The 20,700-nt window shown below is 34.0% G+C and overlaps 1 protein-coding gene across 1 annotated transcript in view; it reads right to left on the bottom strand.

The window, feature by feature from the left end:
* Nucleotides 1-1,697: 1,697 nt before the first annotated feature.
* LOC135201011 (ubiquitin domain-containing protein 1-like) overlaps nt 1,698-20,700 on the bottom strand; it is a 63,426-nt gene continuing 44,423 nt past the window's right edge. Inside the window, 3 exon segments of the mRNA XM_064229831.1 lie at nt 1,698-13,401; nt 19,166-19,206; nt 19,209-19,286. Of these exon segments, the coding sequence (XP_064085901.1) occupies nt 13,249-13,401; nt 19,166-19,206; nt 19,209-19,286 (272 nt within the window). The 3' untranslated portion in view covers nt 1,698-13,248.

Raw genomic sequence — 20,700 nt, forward strand, 5'->3', positions numbered from 1 at the left:
TGATATTTTTACTTTTATCTTTCCTACTTGAAATAGAGTATATTTCTAAATCGTGGATATTGTTATATCTCAATTTTAGGGAGTCTAGCAATAGTAGTTTTGAAGGAAGCTCCTGCTCGCTATTGGGTAGGATGACTGTACCCTGTACATAATTCAATGTTTCGTGGCTTGTAATTATTACCTTTATATTATTTATTTCTGTTATACTTAAAAAGGCAGTGGACTGCTTTTTATTGGTTACTTGGATAAGCCATTCACTGTCCTTGATGTGTCCGCATTCCATGTCTTGTGTTGGATATATGCTAAGTAATTTGTTTTCTAGCATCGCTGCTGAGATTTTGTCAGCTTTGAGGACTAGAAATCTTGACCAATTATCTGGTCCAAAGAGGTCATCAAAATGTACCAATGTGGGATTAAGTCGATCATTTTTGTTTCTTTTTGGTCCTTGTTTTATGTATGTTGCTTGTCTATTATGATTTTTATATTTTTCTGTATTGCTGGGAGGATTATTTCTCTCTAATTCAGAATTACTGTTCATCATATATGGTTCCATTGTTACGATATTGGAGTTTACCAATTTATTTTTGTTTCTTTTTTATTTATGCACTCTCTTTGGTTTTCTGGCTCTGCTGCTTTACTTGGAACAGGGTGTTCTTTTGTATCTTTTATAGTACTTTCACTATTAGTGGCAGTACCTAGGAGATTCGGGAGTGACGTGCCAATGGTCATCAACTGTGCCGTAGTTTTTCCATCATGGGGCCCAGGGGTACTCAAATCATTTATTTCAAAGTTCATAAATTTTGAGTTTTTACAAAAATGAAAAGAAAAAAAAAGAAATCTTGAAAAGATATCATTGGCCCTTAGCGAAGTTAAATCTTCTGCCAAAGGCACAAGTGAGAAAGGACTCCCAAATGTCCGCATCCCTACCCTACCCCAAAAGGGGATGGCATAACATGATTAGTATGGCCCAAGTGTAAGCAGAACCCGCTTGCTAGGACTAAGAGTATTATGTTAATACAATTATCCCCATCCTAATCACATTATGGGCAAACTGGATAGAATGCCGAGAGTTCTATTCCTAGAACCAGGCCGCCCCTGGAATCCGTGGTCCAGCTCCACAGAATAGTTCCGCCTGAAAAACAGGTCCGAACATTGTCGGGTAGATGATGGATCTACCACACTTCTCACTATTTAGCTTCGGATTTAACTCCATGTTAAGCCATGGTATGTTTTCTCATTTATTTGCTTTCAAAAATTTAGGCAAAAATGGAAAAGTCCACATAAGTTTACTCGAAAATATATAATGTCATATGGGACTCTTGGGTTCGAACCTGGGAAGAGATTCCTGAGGTTCGAGAGCCCCCTCACCACGTCAAGGTGGTCCCAAAATGAGGGGGAATTGACCAGGTAAGAGGTATAACTGCAGCAAGCTACGTAATTGAGTTTACAACAATTAATTATGGTCATGTTATGAGCCAAATTTATGAAATTCTTCTCTAGGACAAATAGTTAGTAGTCTTGGAATTTTCAACATTGAAAATACCGATGAACATTTTTGAAAAACTGACATATGCTAGGAAAGTGCCAAGAGCTTTACTTTGTTATCACAGAGTTTCACAAAGTACTACGGTATACTTCTGAGAAAACACTACTTTATCGGCAAGCTTTCGTAACTAGAGGATAAAGAAAATTTCAGAAAAAGCAAAATACTTTATTACACAAAATAAAACGAATTAAACATATATAACTTATAAAATTATATAAATAATACCAATGTGTGACTATCAATAATTAATCCTATGACATATGTACAAACTTTTAATGCCTGTGTTTTCTATTATATCAATTTTCCCTAAATCCACTTTGTAAGGCTTAACCCTAAATCTTGACTTGAAAAAAAATTTGTGCATTTACCTGTCATGTCAAGGATTAGAATAGTATGTATATGACAACTGTAGATTGATGTCATCCACAGAAACAAATTATGAAAATTAACAAATTTAATATATCACCCTCATAAAACAGGGAGACAAGTTAGCGAGGTACAAAGTACTGTGTGTGCGTATGTGCCGTTCCTCTGTAAAATCATATTCAATCATGCCTGTTATTAACTTTCACTACATCTACACTTTTTCAACTTGACAAACCACTGACCAATTCTTTTTATAAAATGAGGATGACTTTGTCTATAAACTACAAGGAATTTCTCATTCACAGACTCTGACAAAAGAGCAAAACAAGGGAAATTACCTGGTCTCCTCACCCTCAGGAAAATAGGAATTCTATTGTATAATCTCCTCTAAAAAGGCACTGTGACGAATTGTTACACAAGGAAAGAGGGACATTTCTTAGTTCTGTGGGGTTTACCTTCCAATTTAATTTATTAAAAACTAAACTCCTAGATATACTGTATGTAGTACCCTGAACCAAGACAGTTGAGACCAGATTCACCTAAGAGAGCACAATATTTCAGAACAAATCAAAGTTTACCTGTCTTTTAAAACCTAAAGAGAATGAGCTAATTTAAAACCTGAAGGAATGTGCTAAAATAGAAGTGTTATGAATAAACAATATCATAGGCATAATTGAGTAACACACAGTATGTATTTTATGCCACTACCTGTAACCATTTCCTCTTCATGAAGATGAAGTCTCAAGAGTTCCTTGTTTTTACTCATCTGTCAAAATCTCTTGAGTACCTTCAGTATTACATATTAGTAATCACTACTAGATTTTGATTATACTATTAGTCTATCAATAGGACACTTGAAGTAAAAAATGAAAAATTATCTTGACTCCTCAACATTCGTTTGCAATATCTACAATAAAATTGTTTGAGAACATCGCGGACGCCAAGTAAATTACATACAAGTACTCTAGCTCAGCCACACAGATAATTACCAACAAAAAGCCCTTGACATATCCCCAGAGAACAAGCTTGCTATGCACTGAAATAAAAATTAGCAAGGAAAATAAAGAAAAAAAAGTGTTCAATACACTGCCAAATCATTTTGAAAATGACAAGTAGAATTAATAAAGTGCTAAATAAAATTCTGTGAAAAGAAATAAAAATGTCTGATATAACATCAAAATCAGTATCATTTCAACAAATCTAACAGCAAAGACTAAATATTTATAAGTAAGTTAATTTTCAAACAGGAAAGACTTTGTAGGCCACTTCCTGAAAACAAAATTTTTTTTTTGAAGGCTGCATCCATACCAACAAGAAATCTGAGATCATGTGCAGAAAGACCTATCAGATTAGTAGAAGTCATTGAACATACCTTTACTGCTAACTTCACTCTTGCAAACTTTTCAGTGAGAAGGTAAAGCATATAATAAACAATGATTCATTAATAAAGTGAAACTTAAGTAGTAATGCTTCAGTCAACAGTGTGCATGGATATGCTTTGATATGAAATGAACATTTCCTAATGATTCACAATAAAATAATCCAAGAATCTCAAAATATTAACAAATCTGTAAGAAAACCAGTACACAGTGGATATGTTAACATTACTTGACGGCAAACAATCACAAATCTGAATAACTTCATTATCAACGAATTTTTTCTTTAATTCCTGAGATATAACCTCTTGAGAGTTTTTGTGAAGAGTTCTTGAGGGCTGGACTAAAACAGACATCAAGTTTCCCATCCTATCTGCCACCAAAAATAATATGCCATCTCCAGCTTTATGAACAAGATATCTGCCACAGATTCATCACTAGTTGCCCATAAACAACAACCGACAACGTAGTCATGAGTATTTGGAAGTGATAACCAAGAGCTGTAACTACAACAGAGGTAAAAATGTTTCTTTAGCCTAAATAATGATCATCACATATATTACTAAACCCAGGTGAAAACTACCACAGCTTTCTCAACTATCCCAAATATGCTTTTGACATACTGCTCATTTAAACAATTGACAGCATTAACTTACCCTATAAAATGAAAAATACATGCTGTATACATAGAAATATAATAAGGTCATATTTGACATATAATTACGCACCGTGAAAAGCCTCAATTTAACCAGGACTTATCTTTTGTAAGGTGAACGGTCATTTTAGTCTCTATAAGTAACTAGTTCTTTGGTATCATCCATCCTCATTGAGGAAGTGTTTTTATTTGATTAAAGTACTTTCATGTTTGTTGTTTGTTCTGTTAAAACATATGATTCAAATCCTGGCAACTGCTTTTTGCCAGAAATGAATTAATTTTGTAGTTTTCATTCTTAAGCAGCTACCAAAAATTCCACTGATTCAGTAAAGAAAAGGTTTACATTTCAAGAGACCTAAATTACAAGTGTACCAAGCTGTAGTTCCATGTAACCTACCTTGAGTCTACAATGCACTTTACTTTTTTTTCTCTCTCTCTTTTCATACAACAAACTCGCCTAATTTGAAATATCCAACAAAGGAGGCAACCTTAACCCATACTCCTAATTCTGTGGCTGAAAGTAATGTTGCTTGTACAATCTTTTTTTCTTCTCTCTCCAATAATATTCTTGGACATAGTTATAAAAAAATAAGTTCAAATTACTTTTTTTTCCTTAGTTAATAGTTAATGGGGTGATTCCCAGTAGAGTTCTGGGCTGATTAGTCAAAACCCAAGCTATCTTAATGTTCTTAATAAAAAGGTTCAAATGTGTTGTATATAGAGAAAAATTCTAACATTTTAATCCTTAATACACCTTTTTATATATGTGTAGTACAAAGATACAGATATCTCTCACATCACTTTACTTTTAATTGTCTTCAGAGGGATGTATTTGTACTAACCCCTGTATATGGCGACAATAAAATTTTCATTTCTTGAAATGAAAAATAGGAATTCAAATGTTCTTAAATGTGTCCCGTGAGAGCTGGCTAGAGTTATAGTAGTACAGTACTTAAGTCTTGGCCCTAAGGCATAAACACATTTCCTCCACCAGGAGTCCATATAGTATTTAAGCTCAAATTACTTAACTTGAAATCCCATTACTAATACACATTCACAACAAATGCTTATTAGCTTAGCTAACTTAGCCACTGTTGACACTAACAACAATCAAATTTCATGATGCGTGTTGTCAAGGGCACACCTCTTTTATGATTTCTGAACTGACAAAAATTATTATTATTATTATAGTATTATAAAGGATTAGTTTATCCAGACCTCTGACCCTAAGGAATTAATCCTAAGAAGTAGTAGTAGTAGTAGTTAGCAAACCTGCTTTACTTACGAACATGATTTTATTAAATAAAAAATCTTTGCCTCCAGCAAGAATGCCTTTTAATGTTGGAAACTGACAAAAGTACTTGCAACAATTTTGGTATGTTAGAAATTATTGTAAAAATTTCTGGAATTGAGAAAGATTTCTCCAATCTCATTTCCAATTTGAATTAAAAATTTATACTTTCATTGCTGAGGATTACACTAATTACTTACACTGAAAATAAGGTTAGTACCCCCATCAGAATTAGTATGTTGCCTAAAATTCACTACTACATGAGGGCAAAATATCATGAGGAAATCACAATCTGTCTCTTGAATAAAGCATAATCAATAAACCAAATTGCACCTATATATCACCCCCATTCAATTTTCATTTTAGAAATTTACTGAAAATTACTAGCAGACAAACCTCTTGACTAATGGCAATCTGAATTATGCAGCTGAGGGGAGGTTACCTGGGTAAAATCAAATACAGGCAGTCCCTGGGTTATGACGGGGTTCTGTTCTTGAGACGCGCTGTAACCCGAAAATCGTCGTAAGCCGAATCATCAAAAATCCAAAGAAAACCTTACTTTTAATGCTTTGGGTGCATTCAAAACTACGTAAACTGCATTCTTATTGCATTTTTCATCCAAAAAACCTTCAATTATTGATTATTTTGCATATTTGGTGTATTTCTTGAACCAGATCAGCGTTGTAGGTGTTGTAACCCTGGAAATAATTTTTGATGAATATAATTGAAAAGCGCCTTAACCTCGGAATGTCTTAAGCGGAGCCCGTCGTAACCCAGGGACTGCCTGTATCAATACCATGCTGAATTAGTGCTGCATTTCCTCAACTTTGAGGGGAAGGGAGGAGGAGGAGGAGGAGGAGGAGGAGGGGAAAAAAAAAAAAAAAAATGGGAATTTTCCCTTATAGGCTTGGAAAGGAAACAGGTTCTAACCTTCTGTTTAAATTCATAACAGGCCATTTATAGCCTTTCTCCAGGATTTCTGGCTAAGTTTCCTCAAGTTTTTCTCATCAAAATAATAATTTTGAAATTCCATTATCTCCAGCAAAATTTCCTGAAAAGGATGTTGCATTTGAAGTAGTACAAGTTCACATTACATAATCTACAGTGGCAAAAGTCAAATAACTCATTCAGCTCAAAAAATGAATCTTCCCTCATTGAAGGAGACTGTTTATCAATCAATCTTTTATAACTGCAGTGAGATCTTTAATATACAACAATGTGGAAACTAATCAATAACTTAATACGTACAGTACCACGAATACCACACAGTAACATGCACCCCCTTCAATTTGAATAATGTCCTATGGAGACTTTTTCAACCACGGTAAAAATACCAGATACATTCTTCTCTTCCCTGTCATTAGCACAATGGCACAAACTCTCTCATGAATTGGTTCCACTCATTCCATCACTCTTTGGAGAGAAAAAAAATGTGGGAATTACAGTTCCTATAATCAAGGTAAAGAAAAAATAATCAAGATTCAAATTTTCATCAAGTTAAGATTTTGGAGATTATTCCTCTTCATTAACATTTGAAAATCACCTCACAAAGGTAAACAGTTTCTTCAAATTACCTAGTAATCAACATTTTCCATCCCCTAAACTTACTATGAACACAATGTCTACATTTTTTCTTTTATTGTCAAGGCAATCAATATGATGTCACTTTCCTGAGGTGCTACTAGTTCAATATTACAAGTCAGTTGTAGAATACCTTCCCATGTCAAGACTAAAATGCTTTTTTAATTTCTTTTCTGTTTGTCTATGAAAAGACTACAGTCCCCTGCATGGGTATGAACTGCTATAGAGCACTGAAAATGGTAAATGAGAGACTTTCATGCATCAAATAATTACAGAGATCTACAAGAAAAAAATATTGTCCTTTTAATGTTTTCCTTTCCTCTTTCCATAGGTGTATTACCCCAACCTACAAAATGCTGATGATAGGTGCAACTATTTGACAGCATGTGCATGTGTGAACATTCCACAGTGAACTATCAAAATACAATGGGCAACCTCATACAAGATGTGGAAAGGACAACACACTAAATTACTTGAGGAGGTCTACAAAAAATGGAAATTCCCAGCATTGCCTGTATCCTGCACTGCATAGATGGCTACAATTTTGTCAACTTAATCTCCTCAGTTACCATCTTGAATGTTAATTTACTTTCTTCTCAGATAATTGCTGCCAATCACAATCCTATTTGAGCTACCTGCAGCTTGCAGTCTCTCAAATCATATTAAGATATGCAAGATAAAGGTAATGACTGGGTTTCTACATGCTCTTAAGCAATCAGCTGCCAATGCATAAATGCAAGCTACTGAAGCACAAGAAATAATGACAAGACTGACCATCAAAAGCTAAAAGAAAAACTTTCACATAAATGATGAGCAAATGCTGCTGTGACCTGAAAATTGAAATGCATAAATGCTAAGTCACTATGTACATAAAAAATCTATACTGATACATCTATACTGTACAATACAGGCCAGCAATAGAGTATCAAATGCTATTATAAGAGATCTTTGTGCTCTTACGAGTAAATATAAAATTGTCAATAAAAAAAACACTGTTATACTTTTAATAACAAATGAATAATTTCTAATCCCTTTAACAAAGGAATAATGTCTAATCCCTTTTACAAATTACTAAATACTTCAACACCAAAGGACATTACATACCTTCTTGACTGATGACAAAAGCTTCCTAAAAATTCAACAAAACAATAACTAAAGCAAATCCACACTGCCCAATCATAAAACCATCACTAAATTATTAGACTTCTTTAGAGTTAGAACACTTTTGAAGTACGTATATCACAACGACATGACTAAAAGGTAAAAGCCAGTCTGACAAAAACCTAGAGGGGAAAAATAATATAACGGTTTTAAGTTAAAGAAAATTATATCTGTTAACTTCAAGGCACAACAGGAGGAAGAAGTGATTGTGGGAGGCCTTTTGCTTAATCCCAAATATTGGTAACCATCCATAATGACAAATATCTGCCAGTCACCTGTTCTGTCATCATTTCAGTCTCCCAATAACTTATCAACACTGTGAATCTAATAACTACAATTCAAGTTAAATGCACTACCAAATAAAGAGCTTTTGAAAATATAATATCCAAACAAATACATGGCTGTTACTTTAAAAGATGGAACTCTCTTCAGCATCTTCAGTCATTCCAAAATAATACCCATATCATGCACAAGAATATTGTGGCCAAGGATTGTTATACATATGAAATCTGCATTGTCGTTACAATACATCAGCGTGCACAAAGCAGTAGAGGTCACAGAACCAATTCAGCCATTCTTGATACTTTTTCAGCGACAGGTTCAGCAAGAAAATTCTAAGAAAAATATTCCACAAACTAGTCTAGGCATATATCATCAATCTTGAGGCTAATTTGTTCTCAAATTATGTCCCATAAAATCAATAAAAAAACCAGGATATCAAAAAAATTCCATTCCTTTTGTCCCCCATAAAACCCAAAATACAATACCCACATCCTTTCAAATTCAAGTAACCAATAAACAGTCAAGAGGACATTTTGTGGTTTCAATGTTTTATAAACTAACTAGAATTCTACAAAACATTTACAGTGTTCCAACTATTAATTTATAACAGCACTGACAATACCTGAAAAATTCAAAATTGTTAATAATATGAATGAAACTTTAAATGATACAGCATCCAATTACCAAATTAACTAATCTAACAAAATGTCCCTTTTACAATTCTTAAAAAAAAATAAATAGAAACAAGCCTAAGCTTTCTTATATAAACATGACTAGAGTATATCTATAATAAATAGTAAAAGACCATGAGACTTAGGGACTTTAAGTCATACAGCTTGACACCCTGAAAACTTCCAAGCTGTTAAGTAAGATTTAAAAGGATAATGTAAGGCACAACACTGCAACTTACATCATTGTTACACAATCGATTTAGTCTTTATGTTAACTGACTACCAGATATTGATTATGCCAAATAAACTTACTTTAATGCAACAGAAATGAATATGGGGTAAGTTATGAATCCTGAAAAAAAGTACAGTACATATAAATAACCTATTTCAACAAAACAAACAGAAAACTTGAAACACTTGAAGAGCATTCTCCACATCAGCTTCTTGCCAGTTTGACTGAAAATTTACATCCAAGTACCTAGTCCAGAACATGAAATTTGTCCTGCATCCCTCACAACTGTAATTACACAAGTGCCTGCTCTAGTACATACATTCAAGATATACAACACTTCTTCAAATTAATAACAAAAATCAACATAAGAGTAGAACTTCAGCTCAAAAAAAAAAAAAAAAAAAAACATAACACACCCTCCATAAATAAATGGAACATTTGATAGATGCAATTCCTTTTTATGCATTTGATTTGTTCTTATCTACATCACAGGCATGTTTAATCTTTTAAATTTCTCTGTATGGCTCTCAGACAAAACTAACTACGTACACTCAATCTCAAGATTGCATATAAACTTTCAGAAAGCATCTAGTCAGGTGCTTCAAGCAGTGTCACTAGTATGGAAAAACTGCTAATATCACAAAAGGTACTCATATATACAAAACCCCACACAATGACTTCTTTCCAGGATCGGCAATTACAGAAAATTAAGTCTAGCAATAAATTTAAGAAATTGAAATCACACTTCAATGTGGTAAGCTACCTACCTTGTATTTTAGTCTTGTAGCTACATAGTAATTCTGTAAAAAGCATTGTTTTTCAATGGATGGTACTTTACTAGGGTTTTCCAAGCAAGTGACACTTCTCTGTTAACTAAACAGCAGCGTATAACAGAGTAACTTTGAGCAAAAAATAATTCTTACACCACACAAGGGTATATAATTCAAATGAGAATTGTAATACAGGCACAGTATTATTTTCAGCCAATATCTGGAAAACTAACATGGTTACTGTAAGGTTACTTGTGTTTCCTTTATTTGAAAAGTCTTTCTAGTTATAAAACTTTCCAGAAAAACACAACATAAAGGAAAATCGGTATAGTACATGGAAAATATAAAATAATATCAGCAGACTAGATGTGGTTCGAAGTACATTATTCCAATGAAATTTCAAACACCTCTAAAGGTTTCTATTATTCAATCTCATCCCTTTTTCCTGCTTCCAATCCAAAACATTTATATACATAGTTGATCATGACCAATAATTTATACTGATTCTACTTCTTAAACCAATTAAATGTTTGAGCTTTATCATAATATTGCAGACATTTTGTATCTCAAATGAGTATGTGAATCTTTTTCAAGAATGCAGCCAAAATAAAAACTGGATGGATAGTCTTCTGACAAACCTTACTGGCTGTCAACTGCCAAGAGACTATGCTTGCAATGTACACCCAACCAATACAAAAAGAAATCTTAAAACAGTACTTTGAACATCAAATACGAAACTAACACTCACCTCATGCTGCAAATCTCACTTTTCACTTATGAACAAGTTCTTTGCATAAGCCCTATGGAAGTCTAGAAATGTGACTCGGTGGTCTAGTCAAACTGCTTTTAATACTAATAACAACCCACGAGAAACTAAAAATTCACAAACTTGAATAAAAATAGCAAATTTACAAAACTAAACTAATTTCCATCCATTCTACAAATCATGCAAAATAATTTTGAAACTACTATTACTAAATCCTACAACCCAAATACTTTGCCCTACCAAAAATCCACACAGACCAGCACAGTCTTCCCTCAAGCAGAAATACAAACCACTATTTTCGGCCATTTCATTTTCAGATAATTTTCAAAATTAAAAATATCCCCACTCAATTTTTTTCTCAGATTCACTGAATGCTTGTTTTAAACCTTATGACCAAGAGAAAGAGAAAGACATTTCAATCCTAGTTTTAACAATCAAGGGCCACTGAAGATTTGGGCAGCAACTTAGTCTACTTTGCAAGACAATGGTTAAAGAAGCTCTAACATCAATTTTCCAATATAATTTCAAAGATATTTGTAAACGAAACTATTTTTTTTTAAAGTTTACAAAATATAACATCAAATCACATTCACATCATACCCCTAAAGGTACTAAAAACATTAAAAAAATTGCATGTACAGTAAAACATATATTCCAACAAAAGAATTTGATATGTAAAAGTGGAAATTTACTGTACAAAGACAAATGTTTATTACCTAACAATCATACTGGCAAAAATTTTTAAGATAATACCGTAGAAGACGACTTACGCATTATTATCACAGTGAAAAAATTTTTGCAATTGAATCTTAAAACCTTTGACATTAAATGTTTTTCCCACCCAAGACCAAAAATTATAATTTTATGTAACTAATTTGTTGCTCTGTCTGCCCTTGAGTTCACCTGCATATAGATAACCATGCTTAACCTTACTTGAACTGTAACTTCCTCTACAATGGACAACAAATTCACAATGAAATTACTGAAAAATATAATTACACGAGATAATTCCATTACTGTAAAATTCACTCCATGTGAATCCAACTACAAAATCACTTCGAAATTTTTGATAAAATACATAATTGAATATATAATTTCAAGTCCTCCACTGCACACCTGTTTCAAATGACTGATTTATTGGAAAAAGCCTCCCTTTCCAATTGTAGCTGCAAGTGGATCAACTAAGGTAAAAGTTTCATCCACAAAAACATTGACTCCTACTTTTTGTTTTTCGACCTGCGCCAATCATTAGTAACATCATTCATTAGTTAGACTATACCACCAAGCTTCAAAAGTATCCTTTCACAAGGCTCACCAGACCAATGATGAAATTTTCCTGGATCAAGAATAGGTACCAAAGTCTCAATAAATAAGAATAAAGCAAACACTCAGTTAATTGCTAATTTTAAAACTTCTTATGCAAAGAAGTGTTGCTAGTTATCCCAGAATCCTTGAGGTACCCATCGGTTATAAAATTCCACTACGTACATGGATGTGTGTGGGAAACAGAAAGTAAAAAGTTATCACAATCTTAAATGCCAAAGTCTTGTAAAACATTACATGGCTATTATATATATACTGTATAGTGTTATGAACACTACTAGTACCTTAAAATTAACACCTCGTCATCATGTTTATGGGACTATGGGTGGCAATTCTTCTGACCATAACTATTGAACACTACACGAAAGTATACAGCATTCACCAGCCTATCTTAACTCCAATCATCAAACATTTCTCAAGTTACCCATCACTATGAAAATCGTCAAACAGTTGATAGAGAAACTTTTAAACAGGACTATAAGATAAGTCCCATACCTATGTTCTACAATGCAAACTTCAATGCACATTTGAGAAACCCAAGCCCAATTTTACTTTGTGCTGATCAAAAATGCAAAAACCACCAGCTTTGTCATGTAACATAGGTAGAAATCACCGTTACAGATGTTACAGACAAAAATAGTCAGTCACACTCCTTACATAGAGTACAGTATAAAATTGTGAAAAACACTACATAAGAAATGCTCATCTTCTCTGAAGGAGCTGATTCTAGCTACATTTAATGGTGGTTTCACTATACGTACATAACATCCCACCCGAGACAAACTTACTCTTGTATCATTTCAGCTGGTCAAGTATGATGAAAGAGCTCTCAAAGCTACCCTCTCACCAACTTAACCTACTGGAGACTTTAGCCAAATCTGTGCATCAACATACTGTTAAATGGCAACGATGCAAAAGTTGGGTAAAAGCAAAATCTTGGGGTAAAACTAAAATCACTAAATTTGAATATGAAAAAATATGAAAGGCTGTTTCAATACTGACTTGAAATTAATAAAATTTCAGCTATGTCACCTTAACAAAAGAATAGCGTTCTATAAAATGGTTGTCTATAAATCTCAAAACTATTAATAATAAGTTTGTCATTCCACCTACAAATATCAATTCCTTATTAAAAAAACTTTCAAAACATCCATGACAAACACTTAGTATCACAAGTAAAAATAGCTCCCCAAAATAACAACAGCTGCCTATCTTTTCTCTTGAATCCTCAACTGTCAACAGCAGTGATATTATCTTCTGTAATAATACACTGGACAACATAGTTGTGTACTATATTGCACTCACATACATGAAGTCGGTCACCTAAAAGTTTGCCACTGTAGTACCAACGCTGGCGCCAGCCATTCAAGTCTTCTTGGATCTGGAAGAGAAATATCCAGACATAAGAAAAATGAAAGTGTAAAGTTGCATATCAATAACATGGCTTCCAGCAATAATAATGGCAATGACATTGAGGATTCTGGGAGACCTGAATGAAAGAGTGTTTTAACAATCCACAACAATACTCTATACCACTTGCAAAGTTACTCTACAAGTAATGAAGATCTCCAGCAAACAACCAAAACAAAAGTTACTGTACAACTGAAAACCAATCCCATACCTATTCAGCTCACATTTTCAGCCCTTGCTTCTCCAATACAACATTCACAGAAAAAAATCAAGACCACCTCTTCAGCCACTGAGAGAGCTTATTATAAATTTTACCAGGCAGGTATCCTGTAAGGGAATCCTAACAACTGTGTGCATCATGCAGTATATTGTGGGCAGTACTGAAAGGTAATATACACAATGTTCTGTCTTCTAACATGATTGTTATTCTGATTTAGGTAGTTACTTCGTCTATTTGTTAAAAAGACTGTCCAAAACTTTTGTGGTGGATTTTACCCAAAGTAACACCAAGATATTGGGAGGGACTGGAAAGCAAAGCCAAAGTAAAGCTTTGTAGTCTCCAAACATTCTTTTCTATCTGCTCTCTTCCAAATTTTCTCAGTCTTCTTGTTAAACAATTTCATCAAATTGATAAACAGGCAAATAACCATTTAACAATCAGTTAAGAGATGAGATTTACTTCTGTAATGCTTGCTTAATTTGTTACCATACCATTACTTCATAAAATACTGTGCACTTAAAGTCATTTATACATGTAATAAAATATATAATACTGTACACTATGAATAAGTATATTAACCCTTAAACGCCGAAGGGGTATATTAAAAATCGTCTTCCGTGTGCCGAGGCGGTCTCGGAGTAAGCGCGGAAGCGGAAAAAATATTTTTTTCAAAAAATCACAGCACGCTTAGTTTTCAAGATTAAGAGTTCATTTTTGGCTCCTTTTTTTGTCATTGCCTGAAGTTTAGTATGCAACCATCAGAAATGAAAAAAATTATCATTATCATATATAAATAATGCAATATATGATAGTGCGAAAACAAAATTTCATATATAATTGTATTCAAATCGCACTATGCGCAAAACGGTTAAAGGTAACGAGTTAATTTTTTTTCCGTTGTAATGTACACTAAATTGCAATCATTTTGGTATATAACATATTGTAAAACGATAAAAGCAACACAGAGAAAATATTATCACAAAATAATGCATGAATTTGTAACGCGCGGACATGAACAAATATTTTTTTCAAAAATTCACCATAAATCTAAATATTGTCCTAGAGACTTCCAATTTCTTTCAAAATGAAGACAAATGATTGAATATTACTATACTGTAAGAGTATTAGCTTACAATTGCAGTTTTTGACCATATCTGACGAGTTAAAGTTGACCGAATGTTGAATTTTTTTTATATATTTTTTTTTATATGCAATTATTTCGGAAATTAGAAAAGCTACAACTTTCAAATATTATTAGTGTTATTTTACATGAAATTGCGCACATTTTCATATATAAAACTCTATGAAATGCCTAATATGAAACGGAGCAAATATTCCGAGAATGCAACGTACGCATTTCGGAGATTTGTGGCGGAGAATCCGCGCGCGGAGGGAAGGAAAGTTTTATTTTAAAATTCACCATAAATCTACATATTGTGCTAGAGACTTTGAATTTGTTTCAAGATGAAGATAAATGACTGAATATTACTAGACTGTAAGAGTTTTAGCTTACAATAGCGTTTTTCGACCATTTCGGTAGAGTCAAAGTTGACCGAACGTGGTTTTTTTTCTATTTATCGTGATTTATATGCAAATATTTCAAAAATGAGAAAAGCTACAACCTTCAATTATTTTGTGTTGTATTCTACATGAAATTGCGCACATTTTCATATATAAAACTTTATGTAATGGCTAATTTAAAATAGTGCAAACATTACCACAATCGGACGTATGATTTTTTCGGAGGAGTTACCGCGTGGACGTAAAGAAAAAAATTTTTTTTTCATAAATTCACCATAAATCGAAATATTGTGCTAGAGACTTCCAATTTGTTGCAAAATAAAGGTAAATAATTGAATATTACTAGAATATAAGAGTTTTTGCTTACAATTGCGTTTTTCGACCATTTCGGTAGTCAAAGTTTACTAAAGGTTGAAATTTTTGCACTTATCATTATTTATATGAAAATATTTCAAAACTGATAAAGGCTAGAACCATAGGTTGTTTTTAGTTGTATTGTGCATGAAATTGCGCACATTTCCATATATAAAACTTTATGTAACGGCTAATTTTAAAATGGTGCAAACAATACCACAATCGCATGTATGATTTTTTTCGGAAGTGTTACCGCGCGGACGTAAGGAAAGTTTTTTCATAAATTCACCATAAATCGAAATATTGTGCTAGAGACTTCCAATTTGTTGCAAAATGAAGGTAAATGATTGAATATTACTAAAATATAAGAGTTTTAGCTTACAATTGCGTTTTTCAACCATTTCGGTAGTCAAAGTTTACCAAAGGTTGAAATTTTTGCACTTATCGTTATTTATATGAAAATATTTCAAAACTGATAAAAGCTACAATCATGAGTATTTTTTTGTTGTATTCTACATAAAAATGCACACATTTTCATATATAATACTCCATGTAACGGCTAATTTAAAATGGTACAAAAATTATGTCAAAGTGACGAAATAATTTCCGAGATGTGTCACTGATACCTTTTAGTGCGGCAAGAAAGAAATTCGCGCTTGCGCGCCTGCGTAACGATTGTAAACAAAACAACACCTTGATCCATGAACTCCCAGCATCCCCCAAGGCGCATGATTCAAGAGTTTTCGGCTGGTAGGCCTATACGTATTTTTCCGTGAATTTTTAAAAAAACTTTTGTATGTCGACGTAAAATACGTCCAGTCGGCACCCGAGACACAAAAAATGTCAACGTAAAATACGTCCACTCGGCGTTTAAGGGTTAATACATTCATTTTTGTCTCTATATTCACTAATAATAAGTACATTAATAGATTAATTTTTGTCTCTTAACAGCTACATTGCAGTTTGGAAATGAAAATCTCTTCCTATCATAATGAAATAAGTTTTTTTTATAAATAAAATTTTTGCTTATTGATAAAATTTTTATCAATTATGGATTTTCTTTACCAAACCTATCTTTATTTATGTCATGTTCTTAATAAAGTTTTCATTTCTATTGTTCTTTTTATTCCATCAACGTTTTGTCCCCTTTGTGGCAAGGGAATAATTTTTTTATGCACTGATCTGCATTCTCCGCCTACCCCCCTTAATGCATTTATTTGTTCATATACGGAATTTGTTCATATACGAAACAACCTTCGGTCTTAACATTAGGATAATACTAGCGCCAAGCTGGAAACAGATAGAATTAATAAGAAACTTGTGAGATCCAGGGACTATTGGCATCTATACCAGGTCTCAGGGTATGTAGTACCCAGAATGCCCTTGGCATCCCGTGACCCGACAGTTACTTTCCTGCCGTCTCTAAGATTGTTGCCCATAGATCCTTGGACATTTTCCTTGGGTCCAGTGGTGGCAGCCCAGCAGGTGGTATAGCTCATCCAGTACCCATGGCGGGTCAGTTTGTGTCTAGTCTAGGATGGAGGTATGAAAGTAGAATGAATGAGACGACTGGTCTTTCTCCTTTACTACTTTCTTTCTACTCCTTTACCTACGGGCAGTATGAAAGAGAGTACCATCACGAGCTGGAACAGACTAGATGCAGGTGAGGTGGTCAGCCATACTGTAAAGATAATCTAGAGTATACAGTATACTTTCAGTAGCAATACGCTCCTCTCAATAATAGGGAGAGAGAGGTGATAATAGATCCAGATACAAGGGACAGGAGTGGTTTAAGAGAATGGAGAATTCTCCATCTTCACTAATGTAATAAACCATGGCATCGTATGAACACCCAGGGAGGGAAACCAATAGATTCTCATTATCTTTGATTCAAGGGTTAATAGTCCATTGTCTTAGAATACATCTACTATTCAGAAATGGATAAAGGTGGCAAACTCCCAGTCAGTTATAGAGACTTACCTCCCACCAATAAGTAAGTCTATTCTAATGTTAAGACTGAAGGTTTGTTTCACATACGAACAAATGACAAATTTTTAACCAATTTGTATTTTTCATAACTAACAAACCTGAGGTCTTAACAGATAAAGACCCACCTCTAACCAACCCTCTAGCAGTCTACATACCCTGTGACCTGGTATAAATGCCAATAGTCCCTGGATCTCACAAGTTTATTAATTCTACCGGTTTCCAGCTTGGCGCTTGTATTATCCTAATGTTAAGACCTCAGGTTTGTTAGTTATAAAATATACAAATTGGTTAAAAATTTGTCATGACTGACAGTCAGAGCAGATTACATAAACATAATGGATACTCATTATCATGGGAATACTTTTCACAACGATTAACAGTGTAAATAATAAAATTTAGAAACTATCACTGATCATGCTGAAATGTTTCTCACTCAGCCATTCGCTGACCCCCTTTGATTCATCAACCCCTTGGATAGCCCTATTGAATCAACCACCACTGGAACTCCTGGGCTTGAGCTTGGTTACCCTGGCTGCTTCTTCCAGGACTGTCACTGCCACGGTTCACCATCCTTCAAAGGGGTTATTAACAGGAGGAACTATGTGATAGTTTCTTACCTTTCCTCTCATAGTTCTTGCTGGTCTTCCACTCCAAAGGGAAGGTTGGGATCAGAACTTAAGATACTCTAACCAGAGGATCTGCCACTAGCAGAACTATTGGAACAGGAGGGTCTCCATCCCCCTCAGCAGATGAGGAGTCTAAGACCTGCAGATACAGCAGCAGCAGCAGACACAGCCAAAGATAAGGCTCAGGTGACAACTGTCTTCTCTCTAAAGTTGTACAGGAACAATGCAAAAGACAGACTACCAAGGATGTTAATTGTAAGCCATATCTTTTTACCTGTATTGTCAATTAGATGAGTATGAAGCCAATGGAGCCGCTTAATGAGCAAATCCATCAGCAGCTATGTCATCTACACAGGAGAGGGCATGTGCAGACTTCTCAACTTGATTGCTAATCCTTAAAGAAGGGGTACTAGTACTACTAGGCAGTGGGTTGGAATGAAAGGAGGCAAAAGTACCAGGAGGATTCAGTGACTTATTCCCCCTAAAGAATCTGGCAAACACTTCTTGTCATCCTTCTTCCACTTGCCAAACTTTTCCACACTGCAAAGATGAACACAACACTCCTTGAATGACAACACACAGGTGCATGTCTTCCTGCTACAAAATAAATAATACTCATGAGATTCACATTTTGGGGGAGACATTAAGTACCCCCGAGGACATCATATTCCTGACAACAGCCCTGATCATGTTTTCTCTCCATTTCAGGGAAAAAACAACAACAGGCAAATAATTAGAAAAGAATGCAAGGTAAAAGTAACTATGGGTAGAAAATTACTCGTCCAAATATTCAACAATCACACAGGTAGGCAGCATGCAAAGTACATCTGCTCTATCTGGCATCAGTAGAAAACGTGAGTGGTGATGTTGAGTAAGGAGTATTTCTAAGCTCACACCCTATCTACACCTAAATCAATGACTGCCTCAGCTCACGCTGAAGGACACTCCTATAAATAGGGTGATGGCCTGTATTTCTGTAGGAACAAAAAACTTTTTTTCAAAGTAGGACAAAAAGCAATACTTACATCAAGTTTCTTCTTAGCTGTAGCAATAGTGTCTGTGGATCGACTGTCAATTTAACATCCTTGCTTGTCGTGGAGAGGCGAACTTTGAGGACCACTTCTTCTCCTTCTACACTGCCTTCTCCTAAAAAAAAGAATAATGTTTTATTTTCATTATTGCCTCTCATAATGAGAACGTTTAAATGGAACAAATCAAAAAGGACTGAACTACTCAAGGAGGATTCCATAAAACAGAATGCCCTTACGGATATCATTAGTTTGACAGGACCCTTCATTATATATTATTATTAATAGGGCTTAGTTTTTCCAGACCTCTGAGTCTCAAGTTGACTCTTCTCGGGCTGGTCCTTAGGGATTAAACCTGAGAAAAAAAAAATTAATTAAAAAAATAAATTAATAAAAAAATTTAGACTTTATTTAACCCTTTAACGCTGAAGGGGTATAATGAAAATCGTCTCCCGTATGCCGGCGGGGTCTGGGAGTGAGCGCGGAAGCGGAAAAAATGTTTTTTTCAAAAAATCACAGCACGCTTAGTTTTCAAGAATAAGAGTTCATTTTTGGTCATTGCATGAAGTTTAGTATGCAACCATCAGAAATGAAAAAAAAATATCATTATCATATATAAATAATGGGATATATGATAGCGCGAAAACAAAATTTCATATATAATTGTATTCAAATCGCGCTGTGAGCAAAACGGTTAAAACTAGTGTTAATTTTTTTCACTGTATTGTACACTAAATTTCAATCATATAACACATTGTAAAACGATCAAGGCAACACAGAGAAAATATTATCACAAAATGATGCATGAATTCGTAACGTGCGGACATAAAAAAAAGCAGTTTTAAAAAATTCACCATAAATCGAAATATTGTGCTAGAGACTTCCCATTTGTTGCAAAATGAAGGTAATTGATTGAATATTACTAGACTGTAAGTGCTGTAGCTTACAATTGCAGTTTTCGACCATTTCGATCGAGTTAAAGTGGACCGAAGGACGAATTTTTTCTATTTATCATTATTTATATGAAAATATTTCAAAACTGATAAAAGCTACAACCATAGGTTGTTTTTAGTTGTATTCTACATGAAATTGCGCACATTTTCATAAATAAAACTTTATGTAATGGCTAATTTAAAATGGTGCAAACATTACAACAATCGGATGAAAAAATTTATGATTTTTTCGGAAGAGTTACCGCGCGGACGTAAGGAAAAAGTTGATTTCATAAATTCACCATAATCGAAATATTGTGTTAGAGACTTCCAATTTGTTGCAAAATAAAGATAAATGATTGAATATTACTAGAATGTAATAGTTTTAGCTTACAATTGCGTTTTTTGACCATTTTGGTCGAGTCAAAGTTGACCGAAGGTTGAAATTTTTGCACTTATCGTTATTTATATGAAAATATTTCAAAACTGATAAAAGCTACAACCATGGGTTGTTTTTAGTTGTATTCTACATGAAATTGTGCACATTTTCATACATAAAACTTTATGTAACGGCTAATTTCAAATGGTGCAAACATTACG

Source organism: Macrobrachium nipponense, chromosome 27 (assembly GCF_015104395.2).
Source record: "Macrobrachium nipponense isolate FS-2020 chromosome 27, ASM1510439v2, whole genome shotgun sequence".
NCBI lineage: Eukaryota > Metazoa > Arthropoda > Malacostraca > Decapoda > Palaemonidae > Macrobrachium > Macrobrachium nipponense.